Here is an 18323-nt window from a genome sequence, read left to right as displayed (position 1 = left end):
TTTATTTTCCAGCAGGCTGGACACTTATTATTATTTATACCATTGAACTTCATTTAAAAGAAACTCAGTAAATGTTAATCAGCATTTTGTTTTGGTAGTGTTCCCAAGGTTTTACACTGGATACCCCAATCTGTCTTTTTATTGTCTCTGAATAACAAAGTTTAACAAGCTTACAAAACGGTTATAATGCTTCTAATTCAAATTCAATTTATAACAGAAATCCTTCTGGCCTATCTGAAATTTTAAGCATATGCCAGTGTGTTAAATTTTATTAGGGATTTAGATTAAAATGGATGTAGTTGTTTCTAAGAATTTATATAGTGTTTGTCATAACATGGATATTAAAGTAGACTTATGCATGTCCTATTGAATAGTTACACATTTTAGTATTATTAGATATAAATTATATCGTGCTCACGCCATTAAATATTCTCAATATGTGAAATTTGACATATTAAGTAGTATTGCATTAAGGATTTAAATTAGGAAAAGTATTTTTAAAAGTATATAAAAGTATTTAAAGTATAGAATTAAATTTCAACTTGCCAATGAATGCTAACATTTATTTAACCTAAAAGAAAACTGAGAATGCACCTTCCTATACCTGAGGCTAGAACCAGTATTTTCATCTTGATTTAGTTTGATTTACATAAACTGATTTACATAAACCATTAACGTGACTGATGTCCACATGCAGAAAACTATTTTAATATGATTCCAGAATGCTGTAGATTATTCGTGCTAAATATTTTAATTTACTATTAGGATGTTGTATATTGAATATTCATGTAAAAAATGTAAGAATTAAGGAAACAGACAAGTCTGATCAGTTTTTCATTTTTGTTATTATCGGAAGATTAGAAGTAACTAAATACGTGATTAAAAAACAGCCTCAGAAATTTTTACGGCAGCTCTCAGCGGGACAGAAAGAAACCTGAGGAAACGTGAGGCAATGAATTCATCAGAGGAAGGGGGACAATACTCCGAGAGCAGCACTACAGGATTTGGGACAGCAGCAGTGGCCATCCCCTGGCACAGCTCTTGTGTGGGCTGAGGGATTCTCTCCACATTAAATTTTGGGGCTCCGCTAGAAGGCCACGGGTTCCTCACGCCTGATTTTACAACGGGAAGACGACAGCAACGTGTGGAAGGCACACCCAGCGTCTCTGAGGGAAGCGGTAGCGCTGAGCACCGGCCTGCCCCGGGGCCAGACGCTCCGCAGCGGGGTCGGGAAGGCGGCCAGCCCCTCGCCACCGCCTCGCACCCCGTGTGCCAGCCGCCCCGAGGAGCCGCCCGGAGCGGCCCCCGCTCAGGCCGGGGCCATTTCCCCCGGGCAGCCCGGCCGCCCCGCGCGGCCTCGTCCCTCAGGCGGAGACAAAATGGCGGCGGGGGCTGAGGGGAGGGGGCGCTGTCGCCGTGAGGCCGGGCCTCAGCGTTGCCGATAGCCGCCGCCTCCTCCTCCCTCATCTCCTCCTCCTCCTCCTCCTCCTTCCCCGCCGTCCTCAGCGGCAGCAGCACCCGGGTGGAGGGGCCCCGCCGGCGGGGAGGAGCGTCCGGCTGCGGCCTGTGTCGTTGGCGCTCCCTCAGGAAAGCCGTGGGGCCGGAGTGTGTGTGTGTAGGGGGAGCGCTCCACCGTCCTTCCTCCTCCTCCCGCCGCAGGCTCAGCCCCTTTCCCCTTCTCCCCACCGCCCCGCAAATCCCCTGAGCTGCTCCGAGCCCGGGCCAGAGGTAGGTGCCCGCCTCACAGAGGCTCTTCATCACGGCTGCCTCTCGCCGGCCCCGGCTGCTGAGGTGCAGACACCTGCCCCCCGGGGGTGAAGAGGGGGTGCGGCCATGCCGGGGGGTGCAGCAGCGGCCGGGCCCTTCCCTGGAGCCGGCGGAGAGGGGCGAGCCGGGGCCTGGCTCCGCCAGACCGGCATTGCCCCCCCTCTGTGTTTGCCCCCAGGTAGCCGCCCCCCTGTCCTCTCCGTAGTTAAAAAGCAGCAGAGGGGTGTTTGTTGGCAGCCTGGCAGGTCGCTGGATTTCTTTGCCCTGCAGAAATGCTGAGGGAGAGGTCGCTGGGCAGCAAGTGTGGTTAACCTGCCGGGGGGCCTGCCTCGTCAGGTGCAGAGGTGCATGGGGCTGGAGGTGGTCCTGGAGGCGGGCCAGGGGTTACCTCACCACCTGGGGACGTGTTCCCCATGAGAGGAGCCCGGCAGCCAAAAAGGCTGTGTCTTCAGCCGGGGGTCTGGTGTCAGCACCGCTGGGGAGAGGTTCCCAACCATCTCCATGGGTGGGAAGCCGGTCTGGCATAGAGCTGCATCTTTAACCATGAAATGGGTGGAAATGTGGGCATTTTAGCATGTAGGTTTGCACAGGTGCATCTGGATTTGCCCAGGCAGGGGCTGTCTGCAGCTTCCCCCGCACCTCCCATGCTTGCATTTGTCCGTGGTGTGCTAGCAGGTGGCTTATAACCCTTACTTAGTCTCGTGTGAAAAGAAGACCACCTAGGTAAGTAGTTTTAAGCCTTACCCACTTCAGCGGCTTAGATGACTGAGAGCTGTACACATGTTCTCTTGTAATCTGCTTGAAATAAAACCAAACCGCACTGATCTGTCATCAGTGTATATGAAGGATGACGTTTACCTAGAAAAAAATTCACGCCTTCATGTGAATTGCTGCCTGAACTTATGCAAGATTTGCGTTGTCTCACTTTCTTTTATGCAATGTGGACATAGGGAGGATATTGCAGGGTTAACACGTTAAATGGTTTTATGGTGTTAAAGGCCTTTTATCATCCGTGTTACGATAGTATCTAAGTCACTTAGATCCCTGCCGGTGATGACAAACTGTTGTCGTGCAGACTGTTTGGGTAACCAGGCAAGTTGTCACAGTTGGGCCAGGCCCGTATGTTAGGAATGTATATTGAAGCCAGGTCCTGTAAACACTTACTAATGTGTGGAGTCCTGTTGCTAGGGCTTTGCAGAGAAATAACGAGACATGCACGAGTGCCTCTTTGAAGCCTTAACGCGTTACCTGACTATTTGGAAGCCAGGAGGATAGCTGACAGTATCATTTCCATATTTCTTGAGCTTAAGTCTTGGACTTGTCGTTTATAAATAAACTCACTTCTTTTTATGGCTCTTCTTACGTTTTGGAGTGCAGCCAAGTAGAACTATATTGTTTATGTGCATAGATTTTGTCTCGCACAAAGATGTCTATTGTTTACACAGAAACTGTGAGAGGAATGTTTTGTTAACATTTTGTTAGCAATATAAACTGACAAACACAAATGCAAGCTAAAACGTGAAACAAAAATAGACCTTTTTAGAGAGAGCAGAAAATCACAGCTGCCAGACAACTGTTTTTAAGGGAAACCTATGCACCTTTTGGTTCTACATTTCTTTTAAACTCATCTCGCCTTTACATACATATAAATCTACTGTGTTTAACTTTCAGAGCAACTTTGTTTCATGCATATGTAGCTCTTTAAGCAGTGTTTCTTTTTATAGACAAGATTGTCTGAATTATATATTTTTTTAATTACATTTTAAAATTGTTTTTAATTGGGTGTGTCCTTGTTACATATTCAAATTCTTGAATTGGCTGTGATGAATTCCCCTCTCCATTGTCAACATGTGTCTTTTCCATTATGACTGACTACTGCCTTCTCCTTCGCTTAAGAACAAAAAAACCTTACAATGGCTTGAAATAGTAAAACCAAAAAAATCTTTATGGTTTCAGTATTTCATGTTCTATGTTTACAGACTCCATGTTGGAATTTTTACAATTAAAAAGAAATCCACAGTGTTCATGGAGAGTAGTTAACAAGCCTGCGGGGACCTGCTTTTCATTGCGGTGTGTGTTGACTTGGTGTACCCTGAAAGCAGATTTCCATTTGTGATGATGCCTATCAATGGCCTTTAAGATATCTCATTGGCGCTGTTTCTAGCTTAGACCTGTGATAACCAGTATCTGCCTGCAGTCAAATCATTGGTATCTGTTTAAATGTGAGGAGTAAAATGTACTCAAAAGCACCTGAAAGCATTTGGTTTTGTAGAACGAAGAAATCATGGTGGCTGGGAACTCCATGGCAGTAAAGAGTTTATTTTTACTATATCTGTAGTGACAGCTAATTGGTGTTCATGAGATATACAGGTCCAGCAGAAGGAAGTCAGAATTTCAATACTTGCACAATAAAATTAAGCATCTCTTTTTTAAAGTAGTAATATTTATGAAATTCTTCTGCATTGCATTCTCTGTGATGTTTTTTCACCCTGTGTCTTAGCTGGAGTATTCATACTTGTCATCCATGGGTTTTTGCTTTTGAGACCAGTAGCATAAAATTATATTTGAATACTGTAGTTACCTTCTTGCATTAATTATTTCTACATTGTCTGATGCCCTCTAAATGAGTATTCATACCTGATTTTTATTTGATGATTCACTGTAAAGGTTTACGTGCATGTTTTTTTTCCTTTTTTTCAGCTTTCTCCGTTGACATAAAGAAGATGTTGATGTGCCAATTCTGCTACAACTCACAAGTATTGTTTTGTTTGTTTTTTTTGTATATTTTAGGATACAGAAAGTGAACTGTTTGTTGTCTGTCTCATGTGGTGCTTTGCACACAGAGATCCTGTTCGGTGACTAGGCTACGCAGGGAGCACATTTTACACAGGCAGATAGGACAAGAGGGAATGATTTTAACCTGAAAGAGGGGAGGTTTAGAGTGGATGTTAGGTGGAAATTCTTTCCTCAGAGGGTGGTGAGGCCCTGGCACAGGGTGCCAGGAATTGTTCAAACCCAGGCTGGATGGGGCTTTGGGCAGCCTGGTCTAGTGGGAGGTGTCCCTGCCGTGGCACAGGGTTGGAACCAGATGGGCTTTAAGGTCCTTACCAACCCAAGCCATTCTGTGATGATTCTATGACACTAAAAAAGCTGATGGGTAAAAATGATTTTTATTTTTTTATTTTATTTTAAAATAGTCTTTTTACATCTTAGGTGTTTGCTTAGTAGTTGTATTCTGGTAGCAAATTCTATGGATGCTTTAAGATAATGTTTACTAACACTAACATGTTAAAATTCCGCTACAATCTGATAAATGAAAATAGGACAAAAAAAATCCCTGGTTAAGTTTTGCATTCCAGATTTGGTAATGTTCCCTTCTTTTTCTTTCTGTTCTTTTACAGGAAAAATGATATTCATCCAGCATTCCTGAGTAATAAGAATGGGTCCAGATGTACCTCTGCTGAATGATTACAAGCAGGAGTTCTTCTTGAAGCGCTTTCCACAGACTGTGCTGGGAGGTCCCCGGTTTAAATTAGGCTATTGTGCCCCTCCTTACATATATGTGAATCAGATTATTCTTTTCTTGATGCCATGGGTTTTGGGAGGAGTAGGAACACTTCTGTACCAGTTAGACGTTATGAAAGACTATTACACTGCAGCACTTTCAGGAGGACTGATGTTTGTTACTGCACTTATCCTTCAGATGGCAAATATATATGCAAAACAGAAAACAGTGACAGTAGAAAGAATGCAAATTCAGAATACACTAACAGATGAAGATGAGTTTGAATTTTCCAGCTGTGTAGGTTCAGAGACAGTAAAATTTATTATTCCTGGCAAGAAGTATATAATCAACACTGTATTTCATTCGTTTCTGGCAGGGGTATTGTGTGGGCTGGGAACTTGGTATCTGCTGCCAAACAGAATAACCTTGCTGTATAGCAACATTGGAGGAACTGTTACGATCTTTGTATTTGGATGGGTGACTGTATGTATAGCAGAGTATTCGCTAATCATAAACACAGCTACCGAAACAGCTACTTTCCAAGCACTGGATACTTATGAAATCACTGCTCTGATGAGACCTTTCTACATTTTTGTCTTCATTGCAGTGGATCTTGCACACAGGTAAAGCTAATGCAGCATTTTGCTAATTAAAGTAATGGTTATTGTGTATATATTTTAATAAGAAAGATGAAATTTGAGGTTTCAATCAACTGTAGGAAGTCCAAAAGAAGCTAGAAGAGCATATAGCAGACAGTGATGTGCTACATTGTGCATAAAACGTTGTTCTTAAATTTTTTTAGTGTTTCATATAAATTCAGAAGCCCCCGAGAGAGCCCTCAAGACGCTTCTAAGTTAGGGACAGCTAAAAGTGTCTTCTACAGAGTTGATTTTGGTATTTTTGTACAAGAGCATTTGCGTCAACATCCTTTTAAAGAATATGTTCTCAAAAACATGTTCCTGATCTGGAACTGTAAATTTAAACACTGCAAACTTCAGGAGTACCAGATTTATATCCAAATTTTGTCCTGCAATGTTTTCTAATTTAGTCTGTGCAAAGCCACTGCAGAGGGTTATAAATTACAGGCCAAAATAGCAGGAATTTGGCTTTTAATGAGTGGATAAGCAACTGTGAACGTTGCTGTGTGTTTGTTATGTGGATTTTGAACTTGGATTTTTAAATGCTTTAGTAATAAGGAAGAACTACATCATTGTGCAAATGGGAGACTGTTTTATATTTCCACTTTTCAGACGAATGCCTTAGCTGAAGCATTTGTAAAATCTCTTAAAGCAAGATTTTTTTTTTTACTTTATGCATTCTTTCTCCTTGTCAGGTGAAATTTATATCACATTGTCACATGTACATATTTTGTGGTTGGGGTACTTCAAATGCATTTAAAAAAGCATGTTTGATCTTACTAATTTTGCATTTGGAGATGTCTTTGCCAGTCATTTACCCTAGCTGCTTCTTCAGTTACAGTATAGTTACTACACACATGGTCTTGGACCCCAAATTCTTCTGTCTAAATTCAGGAGGAGAAAAACCTTTAAATTCCTGACCGAATTCTTTTGAGGCTTGCTTATTTATTTACTAAGAAGTAGAGAGAAGTCAAGTATCTTAGCAGTCCAACGTTAAGTAAATGAGCTTGCTGATGAACTATGTATGGCTTAGGATGTATGCAGACTTCTAATATTGATTTTTATATTTTTTACAGAAAGATACAAAAGCTTTTATATAGCAAAATACGTTTTACATTCCTGAAGAGAGTAGATGCCTTGATATGGAGGCAACATGCCAATTCTTCTAGTGTTAACGCTTGCATCTTGGATCTTGGACTTGCATAAAAATTTTATGTAGTTTTGAGATGATACTTAACTTATTTTTTGGTAAAATGGTTGAGGTTTTAGAGCTTCTAGACTTTTCTTTGTACAAGTATTTCTAAGTTTATAGTCACAATAGTATCAAAATAACTAGGATACTTAGAACATTTGGCTCATCTGTGTAATGTGAAAGCTTCCAAACTTTTTAATAAAAAAAAATTAGCCAGCGTTCCAGTGTTCTAGCTGATGTATTACTGCCCCAAGCATAAATTTATGTCCTCATGTTTCCTTTTAAAAAATAGCAGTTGAGGTTTTGTAGATTGAATGTGTAATGTTTATAATTCTGGATTTACTGTACTAGTTAAACAAAAAGCCTTCCTACACATCAGCTATGTTTTCCTTCACAGAAGTCAAATACATTTCTTCTTTCCAGGTTTGCTGTCAACGCACCCATTATAGAGCAGACAAACCAGATTTTGCACATCGTATTTCTTTTTCTGCCGTTCTTGTGGGCAATGGGAATTCTGCCCCCGCTTGACGCACTTTTTCTGTGGGGAATGGAACAACTGTTGGAGTTTGGACTAGGAGGTTCACCTATGTCAAGTAACACAAAGTAAATTTTGTTTATATAATGATAAAATATAGCAATATTGTTTATAACCTTTTTCTTTTCAAGCAAATCTTTTTTATTTTCTCCTTCACAGGTTATTAGTAATGTTTCTCATTTCTGCTGGAACAGCAATAGCATCGTATTTCATTCCCAGCACTCTCGGTGTGATCCTCTTCATGACTGGATTTGGGTTCATACTGAGTCTTAACCTAAGCGAGATTGGTTTTGCCTTCAAACACACCATGATCAGCCATTTAGCCTCCAGAAAATCTAAATATATGCGCAGTGGTCTTAGAATACAGTTTGGGTGGAGGGAGTTTATTTTTTATTTGACTGTATTGACACTCGCTCTCATAGAAGCTGGCCTACTGCATCACTTTGCAGGCTTTTCATCATTTTCCAAAGCCAGTCCTCAGGCTATAGCAAGTTATATCCTGATTGTATTGCTTGTAATTATGTGGATTCTTAGAGAGATTCAGAGAGTGTACTTGTTTGGAACCTTCCGAAACCCCTTTTATCCAAAGGATATCAGGACTGTGACTGTGTTCATGGAGAAGCAAAGAAGGCTAATGAAAGTTGGTGTTGTCAGGAGGATTTTACTAACACTAGGTAGGAATACACGCTATCTGTTGTTTGTTAGATGATGTTTTAGGGAGATTGAAACAACACTAGAATTACTGTATGTGCAAGACTGTGAATGAACTAAGAAAAAACAAGTAGCTGAAAACATTGGTTGATGTTTTGCTTGATTATGCATTGAGGTAATTAATATTCAGAATATTTGAGAGTGATAACTGATTTTTTTAAGAGGTAAACGTAAGAAAATGAGCTTTTAAAAACTCCAACTCAGAAAGCAAGGCCTTTTAAAGAATTTTGTTTACAACATCAGTATGCACTTTTGAAAAAAAAAATCTCTTCTAGATTTTAACAAAGGTACTTGGTAAATAAAATGAATTGGGAGTCTTGAAGCAACTGTACTTGTTAGTTAAAGGGAACAGTCCCCTTGCTGGTGGAGATCGGGACAAATTTGTTTACTTTGGTGGAACCAAAATTTGACCTAAATTCATTTAATTTCATTAAAAAAGTGTCATTTTGGGGAAGTGGATTAATGAGCACTATTCCGTGTTTATTTTTACTTGTTAATATGAGTATTCCCATTATCCATAGGGAAACAAGCGAAGTAATAAGTAAAAACCAAGCATTGATATAAATGGTTGCAGTCTTGGGCCAGTAGTGCAAATACATTGTTTGATATCCTGGAAGTGTAACACAAAGAGGAGTTTGTAATAATGAAGGGAGGAGTTCTCTTTTTACACTAAGATTTCCATTCTGCAGTAAGACTTTACCTCTGTAAATTTTAATTGTGTTTTTGAAAGGAAATCAGTTATTCTTCTGTTTCAATTACAGTGTCTCCATTTGCTATGATAGCATTCCTGTCACTAGACCGTTCGCTACAAAATCTTCATTCTGTGTCTGTTTGCATTGGATTCACAAGAATATTTAGGATGGTAATTCAAAATTTAATTACATTAGCCTAAGAAATTCTCTTCTACATGGTTTAAGTATTAAAATGACTTGGAAGAAATATTCCAGGTCAGGAAAGTAGAGAAAAGATAAACACATTTTTAAATGTATGTCTAACGTATCTCCATTTTAGGTATGGCAGAATACAGAAAATGCCCTGCTGGACATAGTGGTTGTGTCAGTGGCGCAAATGTTGGTGCTCAGTCCAGACCTCTGGTGGAACAGGAGCCTTGATACAGGAATCAGACTCTTGCTGGTAATTGTCATAATTATCATTGTCAGTGATAATCACGCTTCGTTTTCGTATAATTATTCTAGATAAGGCAGCTTTAGCAGTGCTGAATGTGTTCTGATACAGAGTATAAATAAGCACGTGCTTGTTGTACGTGTCTTGCAGGTTGGTGTCCTACGGGATCGACTGCTTCAGTTTGTCTCAAAGCTGCAGTTCGCCATAGCCATTCTTTTGACATCGTGGACAGAGAAAAAACAACGTCGCAAATCTACCGCCACCTTAATCACACTGAATGTGGTTTTCTTCCCCATCCTGCTGATCTTCGTTGCCCTCTCTGCCCTCCTTTCTTCTCCGCTGCTGCCACTCTTCACACTACCAGTATTTTTGATTGGGTTTCCTAGGCCTATCCGAAGCTGGCCAGGACCCGTGGGCGCTACAGCGTGTGTTTGCTCTGATACAGTGTACTACCAGCAGATGGTTCCAAGTCTGGCTGTTGCTCTGCAGTCTGCATTAGCAGCCGGTAGCCTAGGTAGGTGTGCTAGCAGCACTGTGATGGAATGTATATAAATATTTTGAGAAGTGTGATTTTGCTGGGGAATATGAGAATCAGCATCTGATTGAAACCACATTTCAAATGCGTAGGTTAAATCTGATATTCAGCGATTGTTCATTTGAACAAACCAGTGATGAAACAGCATCAATCCTAATCTTTCTGTACTGAACAAAAAAGGTGCTATGGATTTACCTCACCTAATTAGAGGCAAGTGTATTGAGGAGTTCTCTTAACAGTGAAGAGAAGGAGGTTTCAACCTGCTGTTTGAGTTTACATACGTGCTTTTCTTTTTATCAGTTCTATTGTTCAAGGACCAGAAGGTGATTTTGTTAATTTGGATACATTAATTAGGTAGGATGGATATGGACTGGATGTTTGTAAAATACATGTTGCAGACTAACTAGCTGTAAACAGCTGAGACCAGAAACAGTTGATGAGACGATGTCATATCTCATGCAGGCAGTCAGGGTGAGGTTGTAACAACATTTCTGGTCTTAAAACCTGTGAAAGACATCACGATGGGTATTTCACAGATTTACATAAACAGAGGTGAAGAAATGCTGATTTTTTTTTCCCAGCTGGAGACAGGATAACTGTTAAAATAGCAAGCTCGTTTTCTGGAGAAACAGTCTTTGTGTAACATAAATAATCAAGAGCTCGTTGCCCTTTGACAAAAGATAAACATTTACATAAGCCTCTTAGAAAATGGCTTGCAACTGGAAAAGTTGGACTGATATTTAGAGTGGAAGTTAACCTTAATCACTCTTTCCTGAAGAATGTATGCAAGTGCTTTACAAGGAAATATTGCTGCAGTTTTAGAATACAGGTGGAGAATTATTAAAAAGAAAAACTAGTAAGCTTTTTTCTCTAAAGAGGAGAGAGATGCTTCACTGTTACCAGCGTATGTGTGTGAGTTTTTCTATTTCTCTGTTGCCATTATGACTGTGGTGACCTCAGATTAAATAATTTAAAACACCAGTCTTTATGGGAAAAATGTCCTCTCTTTAATGGGAAAATCTGTGAATGAACATCTTCAAGGAAGAAAAAATGTTGCGTTCTCCGATGAGTTAAAATTTGAAGACATACCACTTTGTGTGTCTCTATTTTAATTTAAAGTCATACTTTTTTCTATGTTAAGGAGTTTTAGTAGCTTTAACAGCTAGCAAGAAAAATATTAAAATCTTTGCAAAATGTTAGCAAGAAAATGTACTTCATTAGCTCACTGGGATAGAAAAGGTTACTTAAATTTTAACTAGGTATTAATGGTTGGTTTCACTAATTCCATTTTACAACATTCTAAAACTGAAATTCTCCCTGCAAGTGAGTGATCACTTGGATGTGAGAGAGAGCAGAAGCAAGTTGTAAACTGGCACTAAAGGTACCTTGTCGTGCTAAGAACAACACCATTGAATTGGAGGAGCTGACAGTAGGCTGTAACTTAAATAGATTATAACCACTAGTTGCTCGGAAGTTTGGCATTGCCTTTTTTACTGAAATAGGTAGAAGAGAAAAACAATGCTATGTTTTTTTGGACATAAGTCATCTAATTTTTACAGTGAGAGCTGGATTGTGGAATTTTTTAATACTAATCAATTTGAACTGTGACCTGATGTTCAGATCTTAATTTTCAAATTCCAGTTGTTCTTGTGTAGCTGCATTTTTAGTGATGTCAACCTTAAGAAAGTGTGATGGAATTTATTTATTTACTTATGGGGGTACTTCAGAAAGACCACAGGTGATTCCCACTGTATCTGTTGCTGGCGTTCAGTGTGTATGATACTGGCTCACATATCTTTAAAGAGAAGCCCTTAGAAATAGGTGTTCCTGAAAATGCAGGTCTTGATTTATCTGCTTCTATTTGTGTATCTGTAAAATGGGTACAACACCATGTCATTGGTAGTCTGACAGTTCTGCAGCACTCTGGATTTTGCATCCTGGGGGATATTTCTAATCCCTCCAGAATGCAGACAAATTAATTTAGGAAACGGTAGTGTAGGTACCAACTCCTGTTGAGTTAGATTTTTATTTCCCCCATGACAAGTAAGCTCTGTACTCCACAGTAAATAGGGCCATCAAGGTACCCATGTGCTAGCTGATGATTCTGAACTGTATTCAGCAGTCAGAAGAATTTTAGATCTCCAAGTGACCCCCATGGGAACTGTGCACTTGGAAATTCAGCCAAAGATGATATTTAATCATGAAAGTCATGTCCACAAGGGGGAACTGAGGGTGGGGTTGCTTAACCCTGGTTGAGTATGAATACTGTAGTCCTGTGGTTCTGTAATGGTTCCACACTTTTCCATAGTGTTTTCAAAGATAGCACCACAATTTCAATATCTACCTTTGCAGCTAATTCTTTTAAGATTCTAGGGTACTAATTAGCCAGTTTTAATTAATTTTTATGTTGGATGTTTTGTGTACACAGTTGATTTCCTTAGCTGGCATGTGGAAAAGGCTTTCATTGATATAATGCTAAAGTTATACCACAGTTTCTGGGTATTTTTTTTGTTGTTTTTTCTTGTCTAGGTCTCTCCCTACCTGGATCACATTACCTGTGCCGTTTTCAGGATAGATTGATGTGGATATTGGTGCTAGAAAAAGGCTTCACTTATTGTGGTGTTAACATTAAGGTAAGTGCATGCTGAGGATTAACTTACTGTATAAGTAACTTACTGGTTACTTATGCAATGTCATTAATTTACCTGATGTTACAGTCAATTTTTTAAGATAAGTGTTATTTCTATATTAACTGGTCTTACAGCTGACGTGCTTAGCAGTTGTGAAATTATTTATCATCTGTCTTGTAACATAACATTTTTAGTAAGCTAGTTAATACAGATCTGCATGAGGCAAAGTTGTTGGCTTTTTCGTAAGACTCTTATCTGTGTCTAACAGCGTAGTGAGTGCTTTGGGGTTATCATTATGTCTAGTTAGATTCGTAGGTAACTCACTTCTGGAAATACTGATAATGGAGCATGTCTTCATTTGTGGAGAAAAATGTTGCAAGAAAACAGAACTTGCTAGTATTTAAGCATAGGTACTGGTGAAGACTAAACCCAGATTGTTCTCATTTGTGCTTTAGGGGCTAGAATTGCAGGAAACGTCCTGTCATGCTGCTGAAGCTCACAGAGTTGATGAGATTTTTGAAACAGCCTTCGAACACCAGGAGCACACAAAGATTCTTTCTCCTAACGACCATTTTGGACACATTTTGACTCCTTGTACTGTTCTACCTGTGAGACTGTATTCCGATGCCAGAAATGTATTATCTGGAATAATCGACTCCCATGAGAATTTGAAGCACCTGAAAGATGATTTCATTAAAGTGCTTGTATGGATGCTTGTCCAGTATTGTTACAAAAAATCAAAAACATGGGAGAGCCTGGGCAGTGTGGACAAGAACAGAAAAAGATCATTTCCAGAAAATCAGCACAGCGGTGCAGCAGAAACACCCAGGCCGCTGAGGGATGAAGATAGCTTTAGTGTTGATACAATTGAGGACTGGACTGATGATAGTGACATTTTTGATCTCGAACCCAGGGGCAAAATGAGAGACAGAAAAGAACTGGGACATTTGGGAATGACACCAAAAGCACATCTCTCTATTCCAGGATCTGTAGAAACACAGAGCCAAGATGTCCCACAGGAAATGTCACCAGAAGATAAGTTACACAGGGCTGTTGTCCTTGGGCTTCCTGCTGTAGACAAAGGAAAACAGGAAGAAATTGTACCTCAGGTTGAGTTTAGTTGCTCGTACTCAGAGCTGTTGAGCATCCCTGAGGAATGGCGAACAGCCCCGGTGCCTACTTCGAAAGTCAATGAAATGCGGCAGAGGTTTCCAGAAGAATGGTACCATTTCATTTTGAGTCAGCTGGACTTTTTTCATCTGACAGAAAAGCCTTCCAATTTACTTGAAGACCTCATGAAAGATAAAGCTTTGAAAGATTTGTACGTCCATGGTGTGTTGTCGTGTTGTTTTGGTCTGTTCGGACTGGATAACACTGTGCCAGCCCCGAGCCACGTGTTCAGAGCATACACCGGTGGCATCCCATGGTCTGTTGGTTTGGACTGGCTAACGGGCAAACCAGAGCTGTTCCAGCTTGCCCTGAAAGCATTCAGGTAAACAGACTCACAGATTTTAACAGTGAGACACGAGTACTGGGCTTTGAAAGTATCAGTTTGCTAAGAGTAGTTTATTTTAAAACCGTAACATTTAAAGATATTTGTAGCTTCTTTCTACATGAATATTGCCTGTAACCCTGAGCTGTGAAGCCTCTGATAGCCTTCCTTAGTCCCTTCCCCACTGCAGCTGCTTCCAATACTGGAAATCTGCCTTCTTAAGTGGGGAAAAACACAAAATCTAATTGAATTGTGATGGAGTTAAATGTTTGGCACTTTCCATTATCAGGCAGAGGTAACGGTGAGGTGAAGGAAAGATGTTTCAGCTAATGTGTTTCATGTCTGGGTGAGCTAAAAGCTGCGCCTACTAACTCCTAGTTCCTCTGCTGACAAGCGATAACTTAGAAAGTTGGCACTGCTGAGAGGCCTTCTTCCTCCTGTCGTTTGCAGCAGTGCTTACTGTAGGTCTTTCCGTACCTTTCAGATACACTTTTAAACTGATGGTTGACAAAGCAAGCCTGGGGCCAGTTGAGAACTTCAAAGAACTAGTTAACTATCTGGAAGAATACGAAAATGATTGGTACATCGGGCTGGTATCGGATCTGGAGTGGCAGCAAGCAGTTCTTCAGGAAAAGCCATACCTTTTTTCACTGGGACATGATCCAAACATGGTAAGAAGAAAAATTACCGATTAGCAACATCAAAGCTTGGTTTTCTTTTCCACTGCTTGTTTTTTCTCTCCCCATTATTGTTTTCCAAAACATGAAGCTGTGCAACCAAATTTGTGTTTGTACTAGATGGGAACTGACATCACCGTTGTTGGAAATAACAAGGCATTGTTCTTCAGATGCAGTAAAATTTGCTGATTGTGTTCCAAGATGGAAGAATTGAATCAGGGAGACCAGTTTATACAGCTTGCTACTTTAGAGGGCTGGTGTTCGTAGCATGTGAAGTCCCAAAGCGTCATGTAGGGCTTTGTAGCTAAAGCGTTGTCTTTTTTCAGCATGTACTGAACGTTTTGATCTGTTTGTTTTTGAAGGGAATTTACACTGGGCGAGTCCTCACTCTCCAGGAATTGTTAGTACAAGTGGGAAAACTTAACGATGAAGCTATCCGGGGTCAGTGGGCAAATCTGTCCTGGGAGCTGCTGTATGCTACGAACGATGATGAAGAACGCTACAGCATCCAGGCACACCCGGTTCTTCTGAGAAACCTTACTGTGCAAGCTGCAGACCCGCCTCTTGGCTACCCTGTTTATTCATCCGAGCTTCTGCATCTGCCTTTGTTCTAGGCTATCTGTAGCACTTTGTATTATTATTGTTTTGTATTTTCCACCTGCATGTTGGAAAACATGCTCATGCTACATTTATACGCTAGAAGTAAGAGTTTACTCTCGTAATGGCGTTGGGTGGCAGTGCCAAGCCAGCGTCCACAATTTGCACAGAAATGGTGCTAGCCAGAACCTTCAGCAGGCAGGACGTTGCGAGTGGTTTTCTTGCTGCTGGAACATTTGAGACACCATTGCCTGTGTGGCTGACGAGCCAGGAAATGCTGAAATTCTCTTCTCCGGGTTAGAGAAGAGCAGCATGATTCTGATCATTAACTATTTTTGGTGCATTCTGATTTTTTTTTTCTTTTTAATAGTTGGACAGGTGACTTGCACTGACAAGTTACAGCTCATTGTAGAACCGTCAACCACAGAGTTGGTAACCAAAGTGTATATATGACTATTTATATGAATTTTTTTATTCTGGTCGTTTTGTATTGGACTGAGTTCAGTTTTAGCGTTTGTTATAATAGATGACTTTAGGTGATCTTCGTTAGCTCTAGTAAGTTACCAGTTATGTGCTTTAGCAAGAAAGTTGGGAGGATTTTTACCAAAGTGCTTGTTCTGGGGTCAAAGACAATTTGTATAAAACAGTGTGCGGTCTGATGCACTGATAAACCCTGTGACCTACTGATGAACGTGAACATGTCTAATTAGGGGGGAGAAGGAATTTAAGTCCGAATGGATTAATTTTATTTCCTTCCTCCAGTATCCGTATCTATCTATCTATCTATATATATATATATATATATATACAAGTTGTGTGTAACCTGTGTCCACACCACTAAGAAGTCTTCCACAAGTACAGTGAGAGCTTGATTGCGGGTGGAGGGGTGGGAGGAGAGGAACCCAGCCGTCTTTGATAGAATTCTTATTTTTTTTAACCTTTGCAGAGGTTAGAACAGAGTTTGGCAGTTGGTTTGTAGTACTACAGGTCTCCTTGAAAACAGGTTTGGGTCATCTCTCCAGCGATGTGTTTATCCTGGTCACTACCACCCGTCGTTAGCACGTGAGTGTACTTTCTCTGTAGATCGGTAGTTACAGTGTAGTTACTGCTGGTGTATGCTTAGCAGGATGTAAATAATTGTCTGTCTTTAACTAGGATCGATTTCAAAGAGATCTGCTCTGTAACCGTTTTGGTATTGGTTTACAAAACCCAGTACTGTTTAATTGGAGCATGTTTATTACTTCTACACCTCACCTTTAAGACCTTTTCCTATTGGATAAAATTTGTCACAGGACTGTGTACTACATGCTAAGCTGTTAACTGACTGTTTCCATTGGTGACCATAAGTTATTTTAAAGAAATATGCAAATCTTGTAATGGAATTCAGAAGTGGTAACGAAACAAACGTCAGACCCCAAGGTATAGCCCTCTAACAGCGCACACAAATTCACACAGAGTATTAGTGGAATTAGCTTTTAGAAAGTGATTGTTTGGTGTGCAGGAGCATAAATAGCCAAGTGCTGATAACCTAAAAAAAGCCTTGGTTGGCCATGAACTGTATCCGGAAATGCAGAATCGTGGAAACAGATCTGGAAGGGGCTTTTAGAGAGCTCGTGCTTCAGCTCACTGTCAAAAGGAACTATTCCTGGCAAATGTATAATCCATCTTAAAACATCTCATACCAAGTATAGGATGAGCTTATCAAGTAGTTCACTAGTTATTTGCTGTTCTTGCAACAGTTGGAGAGGGATTGTTGTGGTTTTTTTTTCCCTAAAATGAATTTAAACCTCCCTGCCTTGTTGTACGCCTCCTACTGACTTGTCTTCTGTGTGGTTACAGAAGTTTTAGTTACTTTTTTTTTTCAGCAGCAGCGGTCTGTTATTTGATGGTTATAATTTCTGCCCTCATTTTTTTGTCTCCTGTAAACCAAATAAACTAGTTGAGAACAGACTGAAGAGAGCTGTGATCATTTTCTCTTGCTGTCCTCCGGTTCTCTCCATCTGGTACCCAGCCTTTTAGAAAGCGGTGCTGGTAACTGGCCCTGGTATTCCAGCCGAGATCTCGATTGGTACCAGATGGAGGAATAGAATTACTTACGTGCAGAATTCCTGTTTATGGAGAGGAATGTAGAGCTAGGCTCTAATGCATTGTAACATCCTGTCCCCTGCTATTGCAGGCAGCGTGTTCTGCAGCCCCTTATTCAGTAGCGCACTGAGCCAATTCACACATTCCAGGGTGTTTTGCAACAGTATGACCCTGACTCGTGTTATGATTTTCTAACCCTCTTCAGATTCATTTTGTTTTTGGCAGAACCACAAGTTACAGCCTCTTGTTCTGTACCAAATTTATGCAACTGCCTGCCTCTGTTAAGTGTGATATTTTGTGTGCTCATTCCTCCAACTGTCCCGTTTGTTTTGGAGCATTTCTTCGACTTATCAAGAACTTACGGCACCTGCAAGCCTGGTGGTGTCTGCAGCTCTCATAAGCATGCATGCTGTTACTCACAATACTGATGGCATACTACTGGATGGAGTATCTGGTACTGAGCTTCTGAGAGGCCACCACACCATTTTCCTGCTGTACCGTTTTAACCAGGTGTGCATCAGCTTTGCTGACATTCTTCCCAAAACCTACTTGCTTTACAGATTGCGACGTTCATCATGCAAAGGTAAGCGTAAGACACCTTTACTGGGGCTTTGAAAAAGAATCTTTATTTAATGAGATCAGTTTTAAGGTAATTTTCTAACAAATGTCAGTGCTTACTGGTGGATTTTTACCCTTCTGATCCAAACGATTTTTTTCTAGCCTTCACAAAAAACATCAAGTCCTGGAGACTGCTTCAGTCCCATTCATGTTACCATAAAGCAACAGGAATCAGTTTAATGGAGTGAAATGAACCTTCTGTTCTTCCAGAACCGC

The 18323-nt window shown here is 40.5% G+C and overlaps 1 protein-coding gene across 3 annotated transcripts; it reads left to right on the top strand.

Moving 5' to 3' along the window:
• Positions 1-913: 913 nt before the first annotated feature.
• On the top strand, positions 914-17353 carry PCNX4 (pecanex 4). 3 transcript variants are annotated; one of them, XM_048066263.2, is made up of 12 exons: positions 914-1728; positions 4468-4523; positions 5169-5895; positions 7526-7705; positions 7797-8311; positions 9110-9210; positions 9360-9482; positions 9624-9987; positions 12538-12641; positions 13094-14130; positions 14615-14801; positions 15170-17353. In XM_048066263.2, the coding sequence occupies exons 3-12, from the start codon at positions 5207-5209 to the stop codon at positions 15419-15421; spliced, it is 3552 nt and encodes a 1183-aa protein (XP_047922220.2). In that variant the 5' UTR covers positions 914-1728; positions 4468-4523; positions 5169-5206; the 3' UTR covers positions 15422-17353. The 3 variants fall into 3 exon arrangements, with proteins under 3 accessions (XP_047922220.2, XP_047922222.2, XP_047922221.2); XM_048066265.2 differs by having other exon boundaries at positions 917-1728; positions 8172-8311; XM_048066264.2 differs by lacking the exon at positions 914-1728 and adding an exon at positions 1980-2490.
• Positions 17354-18323: the final 970 nt, after the last annotated feature.

This window comes from Anser cygnoides, chromosome 5 (genome assembly GCF_040182565.1).
Source record: "Anser cygnoides isolate HZ-2024a breed goose chromosome 5, Taihu_goose_T2T_genome, whole genome shotgun sequence".
Taxonomy (NCBI): Eukaryota; Metazoa; Chordata; class Aves; order Anseriformes; family Anatidae; genus Anser; species Anser cygnoides.
Note: the sequence above shows the minus strand (reverse complement) of the source record. Positions and strands in the feature narration are given on the sequence as shown.

Excerpts from the sequence above, each read along its gene's own strand:
- PCNX4 (XM_048066263.2), top strand. The coding sequence starts at position 5,207 with ATGGGTCCAGATGTACCTCTGCTGAATGATTACAAGCAGGAGTTCTTC. Across the intron at positions 8,312-9,109 it reads GAGGATTTTACTAACACTAG|TGTCTCCATTTGCTATGATA; the intron begins GTAGGAATACAC and ends TTTCAATTACAG. Across the intron at positions 9,988-12,537 it reads ATTAGCAGCCGGTAGCCTAG|GTCTCTCCCTACCTGGATCA; the intron begins GTAGGTGTGCTA and ends TTTCTTGTCTAG.